This window comes from Nothoprocta perdicaria, unplaced genomic scaffold (genome assembly GCF_003342845.1).
Source record: "Nothoprocta perdicaria isolate Ctin4 unplaced genomic scaffold, notPer1 scaffold_9, whole genome shotgun sequence".
In the NCBI taxonomy this organism is placed as follows: Eukaryota; Metazoa; Chordata; class Aves; order Tinamiformes; family Tinamidae; genus Nothoprocta; species Nothoprocta perdicaria.
Genome location: NW_020456198.1, coordinates 7,634,499 through 7,657,150, shown reverse-complemented (window position 1 = coordinate 7,657,150; position 22,652 = coordinate 7,634,499). Strand labels below are relative to the sequence as shown.

At 58.6% G+C, this 22,652-nt stretch overlaps 1 protein-coding gene across 2 annotated transcripts in view; it reads left to right on the top strand.

Annotated features, from left to right (window-relative positions):
* Positions 1 to 22,652, top strand: part of PLXNA1 (plexin A1) — a 125,071-nt gene that overhangs the window by 42,349 nt on the left and 60,070 nt on the right. For both annotated transcript variants that reach the window (XM_026052545.1, XM_026052546.1), the window contains exons 4-8: positions 12,088 to 12,228; positions 16,291 to 16,391; positions 17,101 to 17,224; positions 19,726 to 19,879; positions 20,556 to 20,655. In XM_026052545.1, coding sequence (XP_025908330.1) covers positions 12,088 to 12,228; positions 16,291 to 16,391; positions 17,101 to 17,224; positions 19,726 to 19,879; positions 20,556 to 20,655 — 620 coding nt within the window. The remainder of the gene's footprint in view (positions 1 to 12,087; positions 12,229 to 16,290; positions 16,392 to 17,100; positions 17,225 to 19,725; positions 19,880 to 20,555; positions 20,656 to 22,652) is intronic.

The window sequence follows — 22,652 nt, the reverse complement described above, 5'->3', positions numbered from 1 at the left end:
CTCTTGTCCTGACAGTTCAGGAGCAAGTCCGGACAATTTGAATCCCAATGGTTGTCTGGAACGAGTTGCTCTGCCCACCAGCGGGTCCCTGCACCGGAGAGGCTCCAACCTCAGCCAGGGTCTGGTCTCACCCCTCCGTAACAGCACCCTGGCTGTGGTCCCTTGTGGGACATGGAAGGGAGCAAGGAGGCAGCAGGAAAGCCCGTGAGCACCGGGTTGTATTGAAGCTAGCAGAAACTCCAGCTGCTGTTTCAGCGTGTTTGCAGAAGGTTTTATTATAAACCTGTTTCCTATTTCATTTTCCTTTCTCTCCTTTTGCAAGCGTGTATTTGTGTGCACATCTGAGAAGTGGCTTTTCTTTATTGTTGTTTTTGTGTTTTACAGCTTAGCGAAGCTCTGTAAAGCAGCAGCTCTGCTTGTGAGTAAGAGTCATGAGACGTGGGGAGCGCGGGTTTAGTTGGCGCCCGCGCTGCGCTCCTGGCCCCGCTGCCCAGCAAAGGGACTGTGTCCTGATCCAGGCTTGTGCCTTTGGCTCTGCTGTCCCCTTGGCTTCTCCTGGTTTGTTTTTCCATCCCTGCAAACACTTCAGTGTAGATTTCCATGGGGTGGGGGTTCTTGTGCCTGGCTGTCCATGGGCTCATCCCTGTTTTTTTTTTTTGCTGCAGCTGTTGCAATAGATCTCTGCACCTACGACCTCCTATCTGTGCAGTGGCCATTGCCTTCACGCTGCCAACTGCGGGGTGCCAGGCCCCTTCTCAGGTACAGCGAAGGGTGTAGCTTTGATGCATACATCAAGGTGCATATTTCAGCCCGGAGGCGGCTCAGTGCTTTGCAGGGTGCTTCCTGCACCAGGATTTTGTTTGCCCGCCGCAGAGATGCGAGACGGAGCTTCTTGCAGTCCCCGAGGGACTGAGGACTTGCTGCCCAGCTCCTCTGCTGCAAGAAGTGGGCCTGAGGATGATCCTGCTGGAGCCGAGCTCTGCAGCTTGTCACCATGCAGAGTCACCACCTTTTACATACTTACCCTGAACGTGGTAAGGGTAATTTCCTCCTGCTTCACTTGGAGCTTGTTAATATTTCACTGGGACGCAGGAGCAGCCTGCAAAGCCCTCACTTCAAAGCCGGGCGGCTTTCAGCAGCTTTTCGTTTAGCTTTCGCCTTCACCAGCTTTTGCTATAACCGTTTTCTGTGGTTTAGAAATATGTAAAACAGAACAACCCCCCAAAATCTATACGTAGCAGTGAGAAGGGCAAGGAGCGAGCCCGGCGGGAGCGCTTGGCCTCGGAAGGTGCCGAGGCGGCGTCTTTGGCGCCCGGGCCAGTGGATGAATCAGCGTTTGCTCTGCAAGGGCGCAGCCTCCCCAGCTGCACCCTGGGCTTGTTGACCTCCTGCGGTGCTGCAGGAGCTGGGGTGTCGCTGGCCGCCGCTGCGAGCGTGGGGGAAGCTGCTCGGAAAGGCCGGAGCGCCGCTCTGGGAGAGAACTTCCACTCTTGCTGCGTTGGCGCTGCAAGAAAAGTCATTATAGCAGAGGGTGTAGGAATGCCGGGATTCATTGCAGGGGTTTGGAAAAGCCTGGTCAGGCGTAGCCCTGCCCTGAATCCTCTTGCTGTCCCTGCTGGGCTTAAAGGCTTGCAGCTCGTTTGGGATGCGCTTTTCCTTCTCAATGGCAAGAGCAGCCACTTTTGGGGAGTGACTTTTGGAGGTTTGGGGGGAATTACAGTCGCCTGATGGTGGACTCCACAAATCAGAGCTTCTGAACGGGCCGGGATTGGCCCTGCAGGAGCAATAACAGAAGAATTACTGCATTGCATGGGCGTCTTTATGTGTTTTTTAAACTGTGCCTCCTAATTATAAATAATGGCTGTGATATGAGATATGATTATGATGAATGGTGATTCTGTATTCTGCGTGCATTAGCGGCTTTAACCTTGCCGAGGTAATTATGTCTCATTTCAAATTCTGATACTATTTATTTGAGGTAGGGGACTGGGAATTTAATTTCTACCGCTTTGTCTTTTAGTATTATTATTATTTGAAAAGGATACCTTTGCAAAATTGTTTTTTAATAATTCCCTCCAGTGGCAGCACAAGTTCATTAATATTTTAGGGGCCTGTGTGGAGTTATTTTAGAGATGTTTCTAGGGCAGAAGGGGCTTGGGGTTTGTCAAACGAGGGCTCGGATGCAGGAGAGGGAGGCCGTGGGAAGCAGCTTGTGTCGCTCCTCGCTGCGGACAAGCGGGACCATCTTGTTGCAGGGTCCCTCGTGCCGTGTCGCCGTGCAGAGCGGGGGGCTGGACTAGATGATCCCGAGAGGTCCCTTCCCACCTCAACCGTTCTGGGATTCTGTCCCCAGGGAGCTGGGCAGGGGCAGGCCGGCCTGTGCCGTCATCCCGCCCATCTTCGTCGGCACGTTTAATTAAAAATCAAATCAACCCCAAGATTGCGCACGTGCCGCTTAATCAGTTTGAAGTCTCTGTGAGAATAAAGCAATTATGCTGCTCGTTTGGTTACAGTAATTAAAACTTTAATTAACGTCATTTCCCCCCCCCTTGGCCCCCTCCATGGTAGTCGCGCGCGGGGGGCGCTCCCTTAGCCCCGGCGCGGTCCTGCCGGGCATCCCGTCCGGATGAGACGCGCTGTGTCATGGGGGTCGTGCTCGTCCCAGCTCCGCTCCGTCTCCTTCCAGCTCCGCCTTGCAGAGCAGCTTCACAGAGGTTCCCTTCTCTTCCCACCTTGGTTGTCCGTGTGCTTTAATGCAGCGCTGCCTTGCAGGGCCGACCGGTGGCTCCCTCTCACGCCCCTGTCTGCCCGTGCGGTCTGGACGACCAGTGTCCGCGGGCACGCGGGATGGATGGCTGACAAGGGAGAAGCCCTGGCCGATGGTGCCCGGGGCCGGGCTGTGCGGTGTCCATCTGCCTTCCCGGTGCCTCCTGGACGCGGCTCCTTGGACGTGGTGGCAGTTCCAGGCAGCCGGCGCTTGAGATCCCCGGCAGCCTGTGCGCGGTGGCGATGGGGAGATGCAGGCAGCGGGTTCCTCCACGCTGTTCTGAGGGTTTCTCCTTGAGCGTGGCGTGTGCTCCGGGCTCCATCGCCACGGGACCTGCCAGGGATCTGTGAGGAAGGGAGACGGGCTCTGAACTTCCCATGCCGCCCTCACGTTAACGTGAAATGGCAGGGGCTGCCGCCTGAATAAAGCCGGGATTTGTTGGCAGGCTGAGCGGGAGAGCCTGGGTCTGCTCCGAGCCCACCACCTTGGGGATGCATGTGCCGATCCCTGCAGCATTATCCCGGTTTATCCCATTTCCCCGTTAGGCTGAACACGGGAGGGCTGCCTGGAGAGAGGGGAGCTTTGCATTAGTGCCAAAAGAAATCTGCACGAGCGCGGTGCGGAGAAATATCTGCGCTATGTAAAACCTGAGCTCTTAAATATCTCGAGCAATATCCTTAGGGAAAGCAATCTCTATATTTAAATCTTCTCAATCTCTCCTTCGAAATTGCTCCTATCTGCAGGCTGAAGAGGCTAATTTTCATCCTATTTTTGAATGGAGAGCCCACTGCAGAGAAGTGTTTTTCCTCGCTCGCAGGTTCTGCGTGATGGGGAGCCGCAGCCCCGTGGCCCCATCTTTTCTTTGGCTTTGTAGGGCTGCCGGGAAGGGTATAATCCAGTGAGGGATGCAGCTCTCCAGAGCTTGCGCTGGGTTAGAGATGCTGCTGGCGGGCCCGGCGTTTAGGGTGTGAGAACAAAGGCTTAAAACGCAAACAAAATGTCAGGGCAGGGAATTTAGCAAACAGTTTAAGAGCTCAAGGTGGAGGGTGGAGAGGGGTCTGAGTGTCTGTTGGCGGGGTGCAGCCTGAAGCAAAATATTTGCGCACAGTCGCCTTTGCTCTCAGCCTGGGGCCTGGTTTAGCCGGATCTTATCATCAGGAGCACCTCGCGTGGTGCAGCGAAGGGTTTTTCTCTCTGATCTTGCAGGTGCTCGTGTCTGAGGGCAGGGATTCCTTCGGGGAGGAGCGGCAGGCACCGGCGTTCTGATCTTGACGTGTCAAGAGCTGAAATGTTGATTTAAAGGAGGAAAAAAATGTAGCTCTAACTTTCCCACTCTCTCCTCATGTAATGGATTACTTCTTTATGCAACCTATAATTTGGTCTTTTCAGTCTTAAGAAATGTCCGGTCCTGCTGTCCCTGTTGCATGTTAATATTTAATGTTGTCGAGGTGCCATGTGTTATTTAGGCGCTCATTATTTATTGCTTATTGGCTTCTCCTGTACAGCTGCCTGTGATTTGTCTGGTGGGATAAAACGCTGGGACAGCAGAGCTGTAGGACGGGATCAGAGCCTGTGCTAAATAGGTGAAGCCGAGTCGGCCTCGCGCCGTCAGGCTTGTCCTTCCCCGTGGGTGGATGTGAATGGGCAGGGGCTTTAGTTCACATTATATACGTTTGCTGCAATGTGTTACTGCAGCAAATGGCTTTTGGATTGTGCGCTGTGGAAATAATGGCTGTTGCACTTACGTGGCGGGCGCGGGATGAATGGGGAGCTGCTGAGAAAGGGTTGTAGCGGGTTCTGCAGTTCACGGGGTTGTGCTGCCTCAATGAAGGGCTCCGGAGAGAAAGCTGATGGATGAATAGATGTGCTTTGCAAGCGGCACTGCCTCGTGTAGCATTCCCGCCTGCAGCTTGGAAACCCGCTCTGTCTGCAGCATGGCACGGGGAAACGGCCCCTGCAAGGCGCTGATTCGCGGTGATCCATGGCTATCACTGCACATACGGGATATTTACCACCTAGTAACTGTTCTCTAGGCACAGAGTCACATTTATGCTCCATAAAGCAGAAAGAAAAGCCCAGAGGAAGTGAAAACGCGGCGCTGTCTCCGCCAGGGTTTGTCACTCCTTGAATTTTGGGGACACTGCAGGGGCTTTGCTGGCCCCCAGCTCCCCTCCATGGTCGGGTGGCCCTTCCTTGTCCTCAGGCAGCTTCTCCGGGCTGCTTTGTTGCTGCAGGGAGCAGGAAGGAAATAGCTCTTTTCCCGAGCTGGAGGGGCGGGAGGATCAGCTGATCCCGGCTGCCTTCCAGCCCCGGGGCCTCCCCTTCGCTGTGGGCACCGAGCCCCGGCGCGAGGCCGCCTTGGCAGCGCCAGCGCTGCGGCCCCGCGTCGGCGCCGAGCTCTCTGTGCGCATGTGGGTCACGCGCAGCCCCGCTCCGGGCGATCCCGGGTCACGTTGTGAAGCTCCGGTTGGGCCACGGTCCCTCAGAAGGAATTAACACGGGATTCCTACAGCGAGCGATAAACAGAAGGGAAAAAAAAAAAGCCCTTTGTTTGTGTGATGTGCTCTGTCCTTCACCGCCGCTGTCACCCAGGACATGTGCCTACGTAGAGAGGAGCAAATGAAAAGAGCAAAGAAGTGCCAATCTGCTTTGCCCTGCGCTTTGTCTGCCGTTAGCCTCCTCCTTGCAAGGCCAGGCTCCTTCTGCGTGTGGGGCCTGTTCCCGACCTCGCCGCGTCTCTGGGCACGGTGCCTCATGCTCCGGAGCCGGGAAGGCACCGTGTGCCCGGCGTGGCATCCAGAGGGGCTTCCTGCTGCGTGTGCTTGGGGACAGTCATGTCTGGAGCAGTCACAGCCAGGTATGAGCAGTGACGCTGCTGGAGCACGAGGGTTGTGCTGGGCTTGGCCTTCTCCATGGGGATTTGGCTCCTCAGCCACTGCTGTGCCCTGGGGCTGTCTTTGCCCTTGCCCATCCATGTGCCATCCCTGCTGGAGAAACCCGTCCCACCGGAGCTGGGCTGTTGCCTGCGCTCTGTACCCAGCTGCGAAGCTCCTTGGAGCTGAAGCCCTCGAACGGCAGCCAGGGCACCGCGGGAAGGCGGCGAAGGCGCCCGGGACGGCTGCCGCGCGGCGTGCTGCGCCCAGGTGGGTCACGTTGCTGTCACTTGGCCGAGAGGTAACGGAAGCCAAAAAACGTGAGGTGGAGGGGCACATTGCCTGCTGCTCGTGGGGCTGGTGCCCCAACCCGTGTCCCCCTTCCTCTGCCCACCCTTGCCTGGCTCCACGGCGCTCCCGTCGGGTCCCGGCAGCCCCAAGGGTGCAGCCTGTGCATCCATTTGCTTGTCAGTGCCCCCCTCCTCTGACCCAGCCGGCCCTGAGCGATGCTGATTGGGAAATAATTGCAATAATAATAGAGATATTTTGCTCCTGAGTAGCTAGACGATACAACCCGGGCGCCGAGCCAGGAGAGGCTTGAAGGGCAAAGCCGGGAAGTCGGTGGCTCGAGCACGGGAGCGGCTGCTGGGCTGGGCACGGGCTGGGCATCCAGCGCCTCCGTTACCGCCCGCTGGCAGCTCCCACCAGCCGTTTCTTCCTGCCAAACGTGGTTGAGACCCAGACTGCTCCGTCCTGCTGCCCATGGAGCAGTTTTGACAGCCCAGGCTGGTCCCCAGCCCTTAGTCCCCTCGGGAACCTGCTGTTGGCTCTGGCCATGGGGATGCTCAGGCCCAAACCGGGTCTCAGGCCTCCGGGTACCTGATATGAGGAAAAAGCAGGAGAAAAAGGGCACCTCAGCCCCAGTCCCTGCGCACATGGGTGTTGAAGCACTGGCAGAGGCCCCCGTAATAACGGGCTCCTCGAAACCGGTCCTGTTAACCAGCGTCCTGTGTCGCAGCGTGGGTGAGCTGCTAGAGTTTGGTGCTGTTCTGAGCATTGATTTAGATTGAGTATTTCCCTGTTTCTTTTTGCTTTATTATACCGATATAATTAAAGTTCCAATATTCTCCAGCTCACGGCAATGTAGGGCCTGGGACGGAAACCTCGCTTATATTAATCTTTATTAAATGAGCGAGTTTCCCTGAGCGGATGGAGACGGCTGCTCTCGCCCCTTCTCCCTCGCTCTGTTATCGATGGGGCAGGAGCGTCTCGGCCCGGCGCGAGGGGACAGTGCCGGCGTCTGGCCCTGTGAGCAGCTCGGGGGGCTGATCAGCTGCTGAGCACGTGTGAAACCCCCGTAAATCCCCGTGCTGGGCTGCAGGGCCGGCGCTTTCCTCGGCAATAGGGGATTTTGCAGCCCTGCTTTGCAGGCGTTCCTTGCTGCGGGTGATAGAAGGGGAGGAGAAGGAACGCGAGGCGCTGGGCACACGTGTGCGGAGAGCCCCGGCTGCTCCGCGGCCGCATTCCTGCCGGGACAGCTGTCGGAGCCGGCGCCGGGAGCGGTGCCGCTGGCTCCCGGCCCGCGCCGCGTAGCTGGGATGCTCCCGCCGGGATGCGGTGCCCGGCTTTGGTAGCACCCCAGGGCCATATGTCCTGGAGGGAGCCCTGCCCGTAGGAGAGACACGTCCCTAAAATCTCCCCCGCCGCCCGGGCTCTGTTGTCCCCGCGGCCCCTCGGGGCAGCTGCCACCGCGCAGGGCCCCGCAGCTGCCCCGACAGCCGGATGGCAGCCGTGGCTGTGGCCCTGCCTGTGTCACCTGCTGGCGGTGGCTGTGGCCCTGCATGTGTCACCCGCCGCGTCACCACCCGCCTGTTCCAGCTGTCCTGGTGTTGGCACCGCACGAGGAAGAGGAGGCTGGGGACAGGGGGCTGCTGCGGCCTGCGGAGGGGGACAGGAGGTGGCTGCCCCGGCAGCAGCTGATGCAGGAACCGGGCTTTGAAGCTCTGGAAACTGGAGCCGGCGCCGAGGGCGGCAGCTGCTGCTCTGCAGGGACCCAGCGGGTCCCGGGGCCCCTTCCCCAAACAGGGGCATGGGGCTGCACGGTGGCTCCTTGGTGGCCGTTCATGCTGCGGGGTGTTGCCAGGCCCTTCCTTGCAGCCTGCGCCATCCCTCTGCACACCCTTCATCCCGCGGACATCGCGCAGGGCCTGCTCGGAGCAGCAGCTCCGTGTTGTCCGTCGGGGCTCGCAGGGCAGCGTCTGTGCCGAGCGCGGCCCAGCGGGAGCTTCGCGGAGGGAGCGGGGCCGCCTTTGAAACGCACTCCTATAAATAAGCCCCTCTTTCGTGGCGCTTGTCAGCGCGACGCGAGCCCCTGGAACTGGAAAGGGCCCCGTGAAAAGGCAGCCGTGTGTGCTGGCGGCAGATAAGGCCCTGCCTTTGAAGCGCGGTGCCGCTGCCGGCCGCGCAGGCTGCTCGCTATGCGGTGGGTAGGGGCGCAGGGCCCTTGCGGGGCTAGTGGCCCTGAGCGGTGACCGGGCTGGTTATCTGGTCACGCTGACTGGTGACCGAGTGCCAGAGAGGTCACCAGGGCTGCAGGAGCCCTATGGAGGGGTGGCTCCCTATGGAGGGGTGGCTCCCTATGGAGGGGTGGCTCCGTAGGGAGCGACGTCCTCCCGTGGCTGTGGGGCTCGTGGGAGCAGCTGCTCCGCCTTTGCAAAGCTTGCAGACCCCTCTTGACCGTCCTGCACCTGAATCTCTTTGCAAGGGTGCTCGGGTGTGTGTCGGGGGCTGGCTCAGGGGTAGGGGAGGAACATGAGCAGTTCCAGCTGCACATCCCGGGGGCATCTGCCTTGCGGGGAAAGGGTCTCTCTTGCTGTACCTCTCCTTCCTTGGATCTTCACACCTCAGCTCTGCCCGTGTTGCTCCTCAGCGTGGCCCTCGCATTCCTGCGGGAAGCTTAGGCCTGGGGAGGTGCGTGGCATCCCCTTTCTTCCCTGGATTTCTTGTCACTTGTGTGCTGCGCTGCCCTGGAGCCTGGAGGGTATAAACGGGCTGGAGCTGAAGAGCCGACGTAGGATGTGCAGGACTGCTGTGTGTGACACCAGGGCGTCGCCGTCCCCGGGACCCTCTCGTCCCACATCCCGCCTCCTTTCTGCGCTTCTCCTGTCGTTGCCATGAGCATAATCCCACCCTGGAGCGCTCCGGGAGAAGGCGCTTCCTCCCACGTGTCCCGTATGCAACTGGGAGAGATCTGGTTACCTAGAGGAACTCCAGCTGCAGACGCTATCAGGATCCTGGGATATCCGCTTCCCTCTCCCCTGCAGCACTGCTGGCTGCCCCGCTCTTTGCCGGGACTGGAGTGGCTGGCTCAGCACTGCCCTTGAGCCCTCGTCCCCCCAAGGGTCCCCTCGCTGGTGGGAGCCGGCCCTGCTGACCTGCTCCTGCTGCCTCCTGCCCGTGTGCCCACGTGGCGCGACGGGCACGAGCGGCTGCAAGGAGCGGGGTGCCTGGAGGACACCCCACAACCCAGGTGTTAGGATTGTGGCATGTCCCTGTTTTAAGGATTTGCACCATCCGCATGCACGTGACCTTGCACGGGGTTGGGATGTGGTGCTGGGAGCATTTCTGTTGCCTGACTCCTTTCTGGGCCTCCTTTCCCTGCCTGGAAAACCTGGGAAAAACAGAGGGGTTTGTGCCGCGTGCGGCTGTTACTACGCGCTGATGCCTATTTCTTACAAAACAGCCTTCAACGGCGTTTTAGGGTAATTCCCTCCAGCAACTAACTTGCAATTTCTTGCCTCTGGTCTCCTCCGCTTGCGTGATGAGAGAGCAGCGCAGTCTCGGTGGCAAGAAGGCTGCTCATCCCGTTTCTTCAGGCCGCTGCGCCGCATGGGCAAGTGGGCTGGAAAAATCCCGGCCTTCCTGAAGCGCCCGGCCTGCCGGGGCTGTTGCAGGGCAGAGCGGAGGAGGAGGAGGAGGAGGCTCTGCTGGTGGTTGTGGTTGCAGGACTGCAGGGGCTGCCTTGATGAGGAGACAACCCAAACGAACCCAGCGCTGATTGTGCCCATGTGGTTTTGTCTACGAGTGATTCCCTTGTGCGGGGCGACCCTTTCCGCCCTGCACCTCTGTATCAGGTAGGAGTTAATCCCTGTCCCGGGGACGCATCGTGGGGCTGCGCGCTGGAGCTGCGGCCGCCTGCGCCGCGAGGCACGCGGAGCGAGGGCAGGAATCCTGAGCGAGAAATTAGTGCGAGTAATTATTAGTATTGGGTAATTATATCTGCGTCAGGATGAGGAGAAAGGTTAATAGATTTTTTCTTCTTCTTCTTTTTTTTTTTTTTTTGGTAAATGTCTTTTCCCCTGGGTAGGAAGGGAGGGGTGGGCAGGAAGAAACACGTTTCCAAGGGGGGTTTGCTCTGATTAATCCACATCCTTCCCCTGCCCCTCCTCGTCCCATCGCTGGCGGGCGGGAAGCTCCTGTGTGGGGAGAGCATGGAGGGAAGCGCAGCCCTCTGGTGACACGCGGCTTGGAGGGAACCACCACGCTATGGTCCCAGGAGCCCGTCCCCCTTGTGCCGCCTGGGACGGCGGGTCTGTGCCGGGCTGCTCGCCTGGCAGCGCCCCGGGCTGCAGGGATGGCTCCGCGACGGACGTGGCGCCACCGAGGACGCTCCGGCCCGGGCAGGTCTGTCAACACGAGCAGGTTTCTTCGCCTCCAAAGCTCTTGCCTTGTCCTGCCCATTGAACAACCAGGAAGGGACTTAATTTTCAGGTCTTCCAGTTTTCAGGTCTTCCAAATTGCATTTCCCTGATTGCAGCATCTTTTTGGGAAGAAGGGGCACCAGATGCTGGAGAGGAGGGTCCCAGTGCTTGCACATCTAGGGGTAGCCCCTCACACCCGCTGAGTGCACCCCACTGCTCAGCGCTTGGCCCCGGCCCTCTCTGACTGCAGGGATTATTTTTAGGTTCTTCCTGGAGCCTCAAATTAACTGGAAGTGCTTCGTGTCTGTTGGGTTTTTTAATACATCTCTTTCTCTTTCCCAGCACTGCGCAGTGCAATAATGTAATGGGGAAATTACCCCGCTAGTTAAAAATTACTGCCAAGCGCAACATCCACCCATAGATCTATTTTAAAACCAGGGTAAAACTGTATTGATCCTCCCGCACCGCAGCTAGGGCCCATAAAAGGGTTGGAAAGGTGCGTTTGTCACGGTGCCATAGCCAGGGAGGGAGCCGGTACCGCGGTGCCCGGAGGGCACGGGTGCTCCCAGCGGGAATGCGGCACAGCCTGACGGGGCCGGGGCCACCGTGTGTGTGACACCGGCCTTGGAGGCTGGGACGGGCTGCTGCAGCGTCCCCCGTGCCCCAGGCTGTGCCCTGGGCTCCAAAGAGTTATCCCGGTCCTGCATTCCGGCCCCTGCTTCCCGCTGGGAGAGGGCGGCCCCTCTGCTCGCGGCTGCCGAGGTTGCTCAGGGGTCTCTTTCTTAATTAAATACATTTGTTTTGTAAAACGGCCTAAAAATAATCCGGGGCTGGTGCGTGCAGGAGGCTGGCGGTGAATCAAAGGCGCCGCTCTAATTAAACGGGCCCCGGTTTGTTTGTGAGCCGCATACATTTCCATGCTAATCAGCTGCACACCGGGATCCTGCCTTCCCAGCCCCGTATCCTCCTGATTGGGAACTATGCAAATGCCGGCATCGATTCCTTGCAGGAGGGGAGCCGGGCTGCGGGGGAAGGCGCTTGGCAGCGTGGGAAGCGGGCGGCGAGGCTGGGTGCTGGAGCGGGTGCATGGAGCGGGTGCATGGAGCGGTGCAGGGCGCTCCTGACCTCACCTGCTTCCCTGGCCGCTTCTCTCCCTGCCCGCCCTGGGGGGCAGCAGCTCTCGCTAGCGCTTGGGTTGGGGCAAACGCTGCCCCGTTTGGCTTTTCCATCGGGAGTGATGCCAGCCTCGTGCTGCCTCCTGATGTGGTTGTTGCTGGTAGAGCAAAAACGGCGCCTTAGGAAGAGCTTAACCGTAACGGCGAGCGGTAAGGGGATGAGAGCGTTTGCCACGTTCCTGCTCAGGAAACAAAGGCACTTTGCAAACCTCTGCTGACCCCCAGCTTCCTTGAAACCCTCTTGACTTTGCTCGTTATGAGACCAAATGTTTCCTTTGGTGGCCGGGGAGCAGGAGCGCTGCCTGCGCGTGCCCGTGCGCTGCAGGCTGCGGGCTCCTGCACTGCAGCGCTCCGTGGAGGGACTCCAGAGATGGGCAGGGACAACGGGGGTGGCTGTGGGGAAACCAGGGCAGCACAGATGGGCGCACGGGTGGGAGAAGTGCCCACGACCACGTGCAAGCCCAGGAATGGAGGCGAAAAACGTGTGCAGGGTGGTGGGGAGCTGCTTTGTTGCAGTAGTTGCAGTGAGGCTGCATCCCTGGCCCTTCTAACTCCCTCTCCTCTCTGTGCAGATCCTCGTGGACTTGTCGGCTGACAGGAAGCACCAGGCGCTGCAGTACGAGAACGTCGTGGCGCACGAAGGCAGCTCCATCCTGCGAGACCTGGTGTTGAGCCCTGACCGGCAGCACCTCTACGCCATGACCGAGAAGCAGGTGAGGGACGGGGCTGGGGGGCAGAGCCGAGCGCCCTGCACCGCGGCCCCGCATCGCGGCCCCGCACCGCGGCCCGCTTGGAGCAGAGCCGCCAGGGAGGGAGGTGACACGGGGTGGCACAGGCTGCATGCGGCCCCAGCGGTGCCCGTGCGCTGCGGGGAGGCTGAGGGCAGCTCCCTGCAGGGCACCTGGCCTCCTCGTTGCGAGGCCTGGGAGCGAGCGGAGGCCGCCGGCCTGGCTGAGCAGCCCGTGGGGGGCTCGGCGCGAGGAGCAGGCGCTGCGTGAGCCCGCACGTCCGCACGCGTCGCGGCCGCGTACCCATGCACCAGCGTCCCCCGCGCCGCCTGCCTCGGGCTGTCCTCAAGCTGCAGGGGCCGGTGCTGGGAGCGGTCTGGCTTGCAGTGAGATGAGCCTGTCAGTTCTCAGCACCAGGCCTGCAGCTCGGCCCAACTCCGCTCTTTTCTAAGAGGGGCTTTATGTAGCGTGCACCAGGCAGCAGTGCGCAGGGGTGGCTGCTGTCCCTAAAGCCCCCTCTGTTCTCTCTCACTCGCCCCCCACAACCACCTATTGGCAGCCGAGCTGCCCGAGGTTGCTGCTGCCCCGAGGCGCTGCCTTCTCTACCCCTCACTGCGCTGCCCATCCCTGCCAGGTCTCCTCCTTTCCCCTGCTCCAACGCTGGCCTGGCCAGGATGGCCTTGGTCCCACCGGGACGTCGCTCTCCTGCCGTTCCCGAGCAGCCGAGAAGGGCAGTGAGCTGCCCACGCGACTGCCCCGGTGCTGCCCCACGCAGCGCTCCCAGCTGTGCCCAGTGAGCTGCAGACCTCTGCCCTGGCGCTCTGGCCCGGCCACACACACCCGGGGCCACCGTTCCCCGGGTGCCGCCTGCGAGCAGCTTCACTGCCCGTTGTTCCGGTTCCCCAGTGCCAAAATCCTGCCTGGAGGCGGCACCGCCGCGACATGGCACTGCCACCACTCTCCTCGCCGCGCTCGCCTGCCCCGGGCGTTAATTGTTAGCAGCAGCTGCTTGAAATCCCCCTTCCCCCGGGGACTACGGGCTGTCCGACCCTCATTCCAGCTTGGTGCTGCAGGGAGCCGGGTTCTGCCGCGAGGGAGGGCCGGGCTGGCGTGACCGCCTCGTGCGGATTAGCAGGATCCCCTCGCTCCCGGCAGCTTCTTCTCTTCCGGGGCCAGTGCCTGGGAAGCGGGGGGGCCGTGGCGTTGCTCCAGGCCGGCTGCAGTCGGCACGCCTGGCATTTTAAGTGGGGCTCGTGACGAGCGGGTAGGAGGGCAGCCCGAGCGGCTTGGCGCGCGCGGGGCGAGGAATGAGGGCACGTAGCCAAGCGGGGCAGTGAGCGGAGAGACCGAGCGCCCGGAGTGTCCCCATGTCCCTGCACCTCGGCCCCCGCCGTCCCCATGTGGCACCGTCCAGGGGTACAGCCTGATCCGGCACCATCCGGAGGTACAGCCTGATCCGGAACTATCCAGAGGTACAGCCTGATCCGGATCAAACCCAGGCACGCGGTTGCCCTGGGTAGGTTGGTTGTCCTGGCAGCTCAGCCAGGGCTCGCAGTAAGAAGTTTTAGGGGTTTTGTGAGGGATGTGTGATCCCGGGCCGGCCGCGAGGCTGGTACGAGTTAATCTGTGAGAGGCAGGGAGCACGTCGGCTCCACGCTGCGGCTGTGCCCCGTGTCGGGAGGCAGTGGCAGCTTTTGGACCTGCTGATAGGGGCCGTCGAGGTGGATTGGCTGTATGGTCAAACCCGGGCCTCGGTCGGGTCATGTCTCCTCCTCGCAGCCCTTGTGGTTGCATAGGAAGAAGAAGCCAAATCCCAACGTGGCAGGATCCCACCTGTCCGCCAGCTATCAGTGGACCCAATGCTGTGTTTCCCTGCTCCCACAGCCAGTCCTCTGTTTTATTATAACCCCAGTTTGCCAGTCTGGGGAGAGCTTTGGGAGCTTTACTGCCAGTGAATTATTTTTGCCCAGGAACACTGGGCTGTCTCTGGCTCGCACTCGGTCCCAGTCCCACTGCGCCCTCGTCCCTGCCCTGACACTTGCAGCGCGATTTTCCCGCTCCGGCAGCGCCTGTCCGGCCTGAGGGGGCTCCAGGGGGCGGCCAGGGCAGGATGGGCTGCGGAGCTGGCCCTGGTCGAGGCAGCTCTGCTTGAGCCCCTCTCCTGTGCCGGGGCAGGGCCGGGCTCTGCACAAGGTCCCTGCATCTCGCAGCGACTCCCTGCACGAGGGGTGTGCGGGTAGGACGGCGGTGGCGCTTGGAGCGCAAGAGAGCTCTTGGCCCTTGGCCCAGGAGTTCGGGAGGGGAAGGATGCTGGAGCAGCACCTTGCGTTTGTCTAGACAACCCCGAGGGAAGCGCAGAACCCTTTTCCTCCTCTGTTTCTGGAGGAAACCTGGCACTCTCCAGGTGAGGCGGAGGCGCGGTTGGGAATGGAGAGGCTCCCCAGCCTGTTGGGGTGGCAGTGCCAGCCCGGCCGGCTCAGAGCGCCCTTTCCCAGCGCTGTGCCCGCTGCGCTCTGACTTCGTCGCCCCTCTTTAGCAGCTCCCAGGCCGGGCACGCTGCAGCTGGAGCCTCCCTGCAGCAGCCTTAGCGGCGCCCGCAGCGCGGCCGGGGCCCCCTGGGCTCCAGTGTCCTGCTGGCCAGGACAGGCTGCCTGTGTGCAGGTCTGACGGCCCCGGAGGTGCCGCGGGAGGAGGCTGCGGCAGGGCCAGGGCCGCGGGAAGGAGCTGGGTGACGGGCGGGAGGCCCCTCTGCGGCCGCCCGGGCTGCTCGGCCCGGCCGCGCCGACCCACCCTGCTCTCCATGGGCTGATGCCGAGCACAGAAATGTGTTGGCGAGCACCAGGGAGAGGATTGTGCCGCTCTGTGCTGTTTTTTTTCCACCGAAGGTTGTTTGCAAGCTGAGACTCGGCGGGTGCCTGCACGGGTCTGCTGGGGAGGGTCTTCTCCACCCCCCCCAACCTCCCCTTGCCATTCGCTCGTCAGCCCGAGGCAAATGAGGGACAAACACATGGGGACACTACAGGGGTCCTCGTTAATATGCAAACAGGAGGGTCCTGATTGGCCAGCCTTATCTGAGCCCTGTAGCCATCGCGCTGAGCCCATCCCCTGCCGAGCCGGCAGGAGGTGGGGTGGGCGCCCCGGGCGCAGAGCAACCCCCTGTGATGGCTTTAGCTGTCAGAAGGGAAGTGTGCGAGCGGTAACGAGCAGATCCTGCCCGCCTTGCACCCCTGGCGTGGGAGCAGCGGGGAAACCGAGGCACGGAGCTGGGCCTTGCTGCGCAGCGGCAGCCGGTGGCTCTTGTCTTACCCTCCCCGTGGCCAGTTGTGCTCTTCAACCGCAGGCTCCAGAGCCATCTGCTGTGGGAAGCAGCTGGGGTCTGGGCCCCGGGGCCGGGCAGAGCCGGCGCTTTGCTGCATGCGACCCTCGTGCAAGGGGAGCTGCCGGCCCCCTTCGCTCCGAGCCCGGCGGCCGGCTCCGGAAACCCCTCTCCCTGCCCCTCTCCTCCTCCCCGCCGCGTCACGAAAGCGGCTCTCTCCCGTGCTACGGCTGGGTGTTATCAGAGCGCTGGTGGAAAGTAATTAAACGAACAGTTGTAACGGAGCTTGAAGGGCTAGAGGAACGAGGGGATTTTAATCAAGTCTAGAGGAGCAATTAATAAAGGAGTTGTAACCCTTTCGGAGCGGGGCCGGCGGCAGGGCCGCGGGGGCTGCAGCCTCTTTGCTGAGCTCCCCAAGTGGAGGAGAACCTGGTGGCTGGCAGAGCTTGGCCAGGGCACAGTTCCCTGGGGCTCCGGCCCTGCGGAGGCCGGGGAGGCTCCTGGCGCCCAGAGCTCACTCCGGAGGGCATGGACAAGGTTCAAGTACGGAAAGGGCTCGTTGTGCCCAAGCAGGGCCTTGCTTTGCGCTCTCCGTGTCCCTGTTCCCTCCTCGCTGCTGCGTTGGGACCTTCCCCATCCGTGCTGGAGGCCTTGGCCCCCCCGTTGAGCTCCAGTGAGGACAGCGGAGGCCGAGGTGCCGCGTCCCCCCCTCACTGCCCGTGTCCCCGCAGGTGACGCGCGTGCCCGTGGAGAGCTGCGAGCAGTACGAGAGCTGTGAGCTGTGCCTGGGCTCGCGGGACCCGCACTGCGGCTGGTGTGTCCTGCACAACGTGTGAGTACCGGCCGGGAGCCCCGCGGGGACCGCGCTGGCCCTAGGAGGGGAGGCCGAGGGCAGAGGCTTAGCCATGGAGCGGGGTTCCTCCGTGGGGCAGGACACCGGCTCTTGCAGCCCCGTGTCCCTCCCTGGCTGCCTCAGTGCAGAGTGGCATTCGGTAAGTCCCCTGTGTGTCCCTTGGGACCCAGGGAGGCGACGTCGCCGTTCCTGCTCCTTCCTGCAAGGGAAACGGCTCCTGCCTCAGCCCGGCCCACGAGTGCCTGTGGTGTTTGCTTCCCCGCTGCGTTTTGCTCGCTGTTTAATTGCGGCGTTTCCCATAGCGAAACGCCGTTATTGCAGGAACGGCCCTGAGGGGCAGTGGAGGGGCAGTCATTCCCGCTCCGAGGCGAGCAGAGCTCCATGAGCATGGCCTGAGGAGAGAGGGGTGTTGTGGGTTGCTCTCTGGGGGGACTGGGAGGAGCTGCATGTGTCTGAGAGGGGCAGATGCTGCAGGGAGGATGAGGAGAACATCCGCACGCTGTGCGGGGGCTTGGGGTGGTGATTTGGGTGCTCACTGTGGGCTAAGGCAGTGGTGAAGAGGCTGAGGAGATGCCAGGACATGGCACCGCGTGGGACAGGGCTGGGAGGTGATGCCCGATGGCAAACGGGCACAATCAGAGAGAGATGGGGAGTTCAGGGTCACCGCGGGGCTCTCCTCCCTTGGCAGGTGCTCGCGCAAGGACCGCTGCGAGCGGGCGGACGAGCCGCAGCGCTTCGCCTCCGACCTGCGCCAGTGCGTCCAGCTCACCGTGCAGCCCAAGAACATTTCGGTCACCATGTCCGAGGTCCCGGTAAGCCACGTCATTGGCCTGCGCGCCACGTACCTCCTGCCACGGTGGAGACGGGTGCCTGGGAAGGGGGCGGTTAAAATAAATCAGGAATATTCAACAAGGCCGAGGGAGATGAGCCTGCTCAGCCTGGAGAAGGGAAGGCTGAGGGGGGACCTCCTCAGTGTCTATAAACACCTCAAGGGAGGCAGTGAGGAGGATGGGGTGGCCTCTTTTTGGTGGTAGTCACGGATAGGACTAGAGGAAACAGCCATGAACTGAAGCTTCCAAAATTCCTCAGGAGCTTAAGGAAAAATTCGTGGACAGCGAAGGTGCCAGAGACCTATAACAGACTGCCCAAAGAAGTTGTGGAGTCTCCTTCTCTGGAGGTCTTCCAAACCCTCTTGAACTCAACCTTGTGCCACTGCTCCAGGTGACCCTGCGTGTGCAGGGCAGTTGGACGAGATCTCCAAAGGTCCCTTCCAACCTTAATGATTCTATGATAACAAAGGAGAGGGAAGGAGCTCTGATGCAAAGGAAATGCAGTAAAGTTCAAGGGATTGATGATGGCCAACCTGTTGCTTGAGAGAGATAATAGACTTCTTAATTACTATTGAGAAAAGACATAACTGAGCAATAAATATTTCTGCATAATACAAATAATGACCTAAGGATTGCCATACTTAGGCCAGAGATCCATCTAGCTCAATATTCCGTCTCTGATGGTAGCCCTGGTAGATATTTTGGGATGAGTCTTAGATGCTTAAGTTTTTGCTTTGCCTGTGCAAACAGGAAGGATGATGTACTTGCATGCAGTGTTTTCCAGACCATTAGCAGTGTAAAGAGAATATGAAACTGCATGTACTAGCAATAAACTTTTCAAAACTGCCAGGTCTACATATCGGGTGCTTAGGAGTCCTGAAAGAGTTGAGTCCTTTGGCCTGCCCGTAGAGGCAACTTTGTGATAAATGGAGAATATTGAGAAAACTACAGTAAGCAGAAAGGGTGCTCATTTTTTGCAGATCTGCAGAAAGGGCAGATGAGACAACCCAGTAGTTAGAGATTGCTCAGTCTGACATTCATTCTAGGAAAACTAATGGAAAAGAAAATGATACAGGCTACAACTGATGAAGAATTAAGGATGGGAGTGTAATTAATGCCATTCAATGTGGTTTTATGTCCCAAAACTCCAGATTTTGTTCTTTGATGAAATTATGACTCAAGTGACAAGAGGGACTGCAGGGATGTGATGTCTGCAGACTTTTACAAGGCATTTGACTTGGTGCAACACAACATTCTGATTAAAAACTAGCATTATACAGTATTGATAAAGCACGTGTTAAGTGGATTAAGACCTGGCTCTGTGACGGATCTCAAAAAGTAGTTGTCAGAGGGGAATTGCCACTGACTAGGAATGTTTTCCAAGTGCTTCTGTGGGGATTGGAGTGCAGTGCAACCCCCGTTAGCATTTGCAGTGGTGATGGGGAAATAAATGCGAGATCGCTGCTGCTGAGATCTGCAGAGGCTGCTGAGACTGGCGGGGTGGCCCATGGCTGTGGAGATGAGATTACCATGTGGAGCAATTGGCTTTGAATGGGACTAGTTTACCAGAGAGTGGGTCTTGGTTTTGCCAAGCACGGAGTTCATATATCCAGGAACAAGACAGGACGGATGCCATAGAAAGCAGTGACTCTGGGAAAGCTCCTGGGCTATCGCTGGAGCAAGAGCCCTCCGAGAGGGAGACCTGCGCGCTGGGAGGCTTTTTGATCCCTCCTTGTGATGATTTTCATGGCTGATGACAGGGAGCGGCGCAGAGGTCTGCCGTGATCGACACGGGGACACGGCGCCCGGGCTGCGAGTCCCCCTGCCAAGGCAGGAGGCTGCAAACCTCCTGTAAACATCATGTAAATGAGCGGAAGGCTGGAGAAAATGCCTTCCAGTGAGAGACTTGCAGAGCTCAATCTGCTTAGCTTATCAAAAAGAAGATTAAGAGGTGACTTGATTACAGAGTATAAGTGCCTTTACAAGGAGCAAGTAGCGGGGACTAAAGGGCTTTTTAATCTCTCAAGGAAAGGCATAACAACAACTAATGGCTGTAAGCTGAGACAAATTCAAATTAGAAGTAAGGCACGTGTTTTGTAAAGTGAGAGCTGCTGACCCCTGGAATGAATTTGCAAAGGAAGAGGTGGATTCCTCTGCTCTCCATGTCTGCAGAAGTGGATGCCTTTCTCTAAAACATTCCCTCACTAAACACTCTGTTAGGTCTCTGTAGAGAGGTGAGACGTAATGGTCTGTGGTGCAGGAGAGGGCAGAGGATGTAGGGCAGGGGTTCATTGGTCTTTAACCCGTTTAAATCTGTGCTCTCTCCTTGCGCCGGGAGGTCAGATGTGGATGGTGTTTGCTTTTAGCCTGCAGCACGTCCTGCTGCTGCTGGGGGTGGTGGAGGCAGGATTGCTCCTGCCGCGCGTTGAGGAGTCTCCTCCATCTCCTGCTTCCCTCTGTGATGCCTTTTCCTCTCTCCCCAGCTGGTTCTGGAGGCCGGGAACGTGCCAGACCTCTCGGCCGGGGTGAACTGCTCCTTCGAGGACTTCACCGAGTCAGAGAGTCGCATCGAAGATGGGAAGATCTACTGCAGCTCTCCCTCTGCCAAGGACGTCATCCCCATCACCAGGGGCCGCGGTGAGCTCACCTCTCTTGTGCCCCATGGTGAAACAAAGCCCAGGACAAGCCTTGCCCCACTTGTTGCCCTGCTTATTGCCCCAGGAGCCAGATGCAAAGAGGACTGGGAGAGGCATCCGGCAGTCTTCCCATGACTGCAGCAATCCCCGCCTTCAGAGCAGAAGTGAAGACAGGTTCTTTGGGATATAGGAAGAAAAGGAAATTGCTGCTCGTTGGGGACTGCTTCTTGTCTTGGGTCTGCTCTCATCCTTTCCCAGACTGTGGGCAGGGTCTCTTGCTGATGATCTGTATGCTGGTCCTAGGGTACCTGGCCTCCTTCCCCACCTCTGGACCATTCCCAGGCAGATGTGCGTTTTTCCTGGGACCCCTTGGACACTCTGCTGTCCCCTAAGCTGTTCAGCTCCCTCCCATGCTGCTCTCGCAGTGCAAGGCACCTGCATCCCTGCCAGCAGGCTGCAATAAGCAGCAGGGCATAGTGCTGTGCTCAGGCTCTGCTGACCTCTTTGGTGGCTGGGTGGGTATGGGGGGCACGCTCGCTCTTTTTATTTCTAGATCAGGGGGATTTTGCTGATGCAGGTGAATGGAATTTGTTGCCCAGCTACCTCAAATCCCTCCCAGGCCATGGACTGAGCATCATGCCCTTGCTGATGCATTTTTATTCTTTGCTGACCCTCAGGGGACAAGCGTGTGGTGAAACTCTACCTGAAATCAAAGGAGACGGGGAAGAAGTTTGCCTCTGTGGATTTTGTTTTCTACAACTGCAGTGTCCATCAGTCGTAAGTGCCCTGGGCTTCATGAACATTTGTTGGGAGGAGGTGGGTTGGGCTGTGTGAGACTTGGAGAGAATGAGAGATTTCAGCTTTGAAGCTGTTGATATTGGAAGAGGAAAGCACAGCCCAGAGAGTGGGGTTTGCATTGAGAAACCTCCTCCTTTTACCCTTGTAAATGGGACAGTGACCAGAGAGCCCACAGCTGCATTTGGGCGTGCAGGAACATGCAGCGTCGAGGCAGAGCCTCACTTGAAATGGACTTTGGAAAAGCTTTGGTAGAAACAGGGAATTTACTGCACTGCAGACTGAAGCAATCCGTGTAACCGAAAATGCCAGGCATCTTATTCCTGGAAACAGTTAAGAGGAGTGACTTGGCTAGGCAAAAGTAAGGAGAGCCTGTGTTTTCCTATGAAGGTACTTGCTTCCCAATCTTGCTGGAGAGCACACTGGAAAATTAGAGCAACTTTGAATGGAACATACTGCATGTTGTGGGACGTTTACCCAAGAATTTCCTAAGTGGAAGTAATTATGAATTTGCTTTCTTGTCAGGCTGCCTTGAAATCTACTTTAAATACGTCCTTTTAGGCACATGGTAAAATAGAGGAAATGTGGATTGTAGATGTGGTGTCTCATGCACAACGTAAAGCCTCGTTGTAGCTGGCTCCGGAGCAGGGGCTGAGGAGGACAGCGTGCGTGAGTAGCAGGGACGGGTGCAGGGAAGCAGGAGAGGAGCTGCCGGGCTGTGTTTGGGCAAAGGAGCCGGAGCTCAGGAATGCGAGCGATTCTGGTACCCTGCCAGAAGCCTCCCACGGGTGGTGACGCTCCGGCTGATCAGTAATTTTAGATAAGCGAATGCCGAGTGATCTCTTCTGGGCAGCTTCTTGTGAAGAATCCAGCCTGGCTCCGGGGGGTTGCTGGGGCTCGGCTCCAGATGGCTCCTTGAGAGCGGGCTCAGCTTGCGAGCTGCGTTTGAGCTTTGATCAGGGGAAGGCAGGTGAGATGCTGGCGCCCCGGGGCCCTGGCACGGGCACCTGCACGACGGCTCTGCCTGCAGCGCCCGAGGGGCCGGCCCGGGAGCGCCGAGGGCTTCGTCCCGTGCCAAAGGGATTTGGGATGCGGAGGCTGAGGAGCCGGCAGGATCCTGGTGTGGTGAGGAAGGAAAGGGCCCTGTTTGCACCATGCCAACATCTCTCCCCACCCTGGGCTTTCTGCTCTTGCAGGGGGCAGGTCTTTTTCCCAGGAACGGCAAGGAGAGAGGGGAAGAGTTGATGGACTTGACTTTCTCCCTCACCTTGGCTCACGAGATGGGCTTTGTCTCCCTTCACGTTATGTGGTTTCAGTAACGTTAGCTCAGCTTTGACCCGGGAAGGCGACGTGTCATTCTGCAAATCCAAAAGCCAAAGTGACTTTCATTTTTCTAAATGAAAGAAATTAGACTTTTAAGTGAATATTGTCAGGTATGGTCCAATCAGGGCCCTGTCACTTTGGTCCATCGGGAAGAGCTGGTGAGGGAACTGGCATTTTATTTTGTACTTACATATGAGCACCCTCACCCCCTCCCAACAAACCTACAACAAAGAGCCCTGACTGATTTATTACCTCGTTGATGTTTAATTTTGGATGCATTATTTAAAAAGGCTAATTATGGATGCATTAATATTTATGGGCTCCGGTTGGAGCTGATAGAAAAGTCCATGTTCTAGGCTGCTGAACATTGTTATTATTTTCTTTACGTCAACGGTTTTAGTGTTTGGAGGCAGTTTTTACTTTGTGACCTGCAGCCAAGTCATAGCCAAAGAACATGACAATATCTGGGATGATGCAATACCTTTAAATACCATTTGCAGACAGGCGTCTTTAATGGATCTCTTTGGAGTTAATAGCCTTTCGGATCCAGGTTTCATATTTTGCGGAAGAAAATCTATAAGTCAGCCTGATGAATTCTGTATTAGGAACAATCTGCTGTTCCACGAGGCTAATGTTTTTTCCTGTGGAGCTCTCTG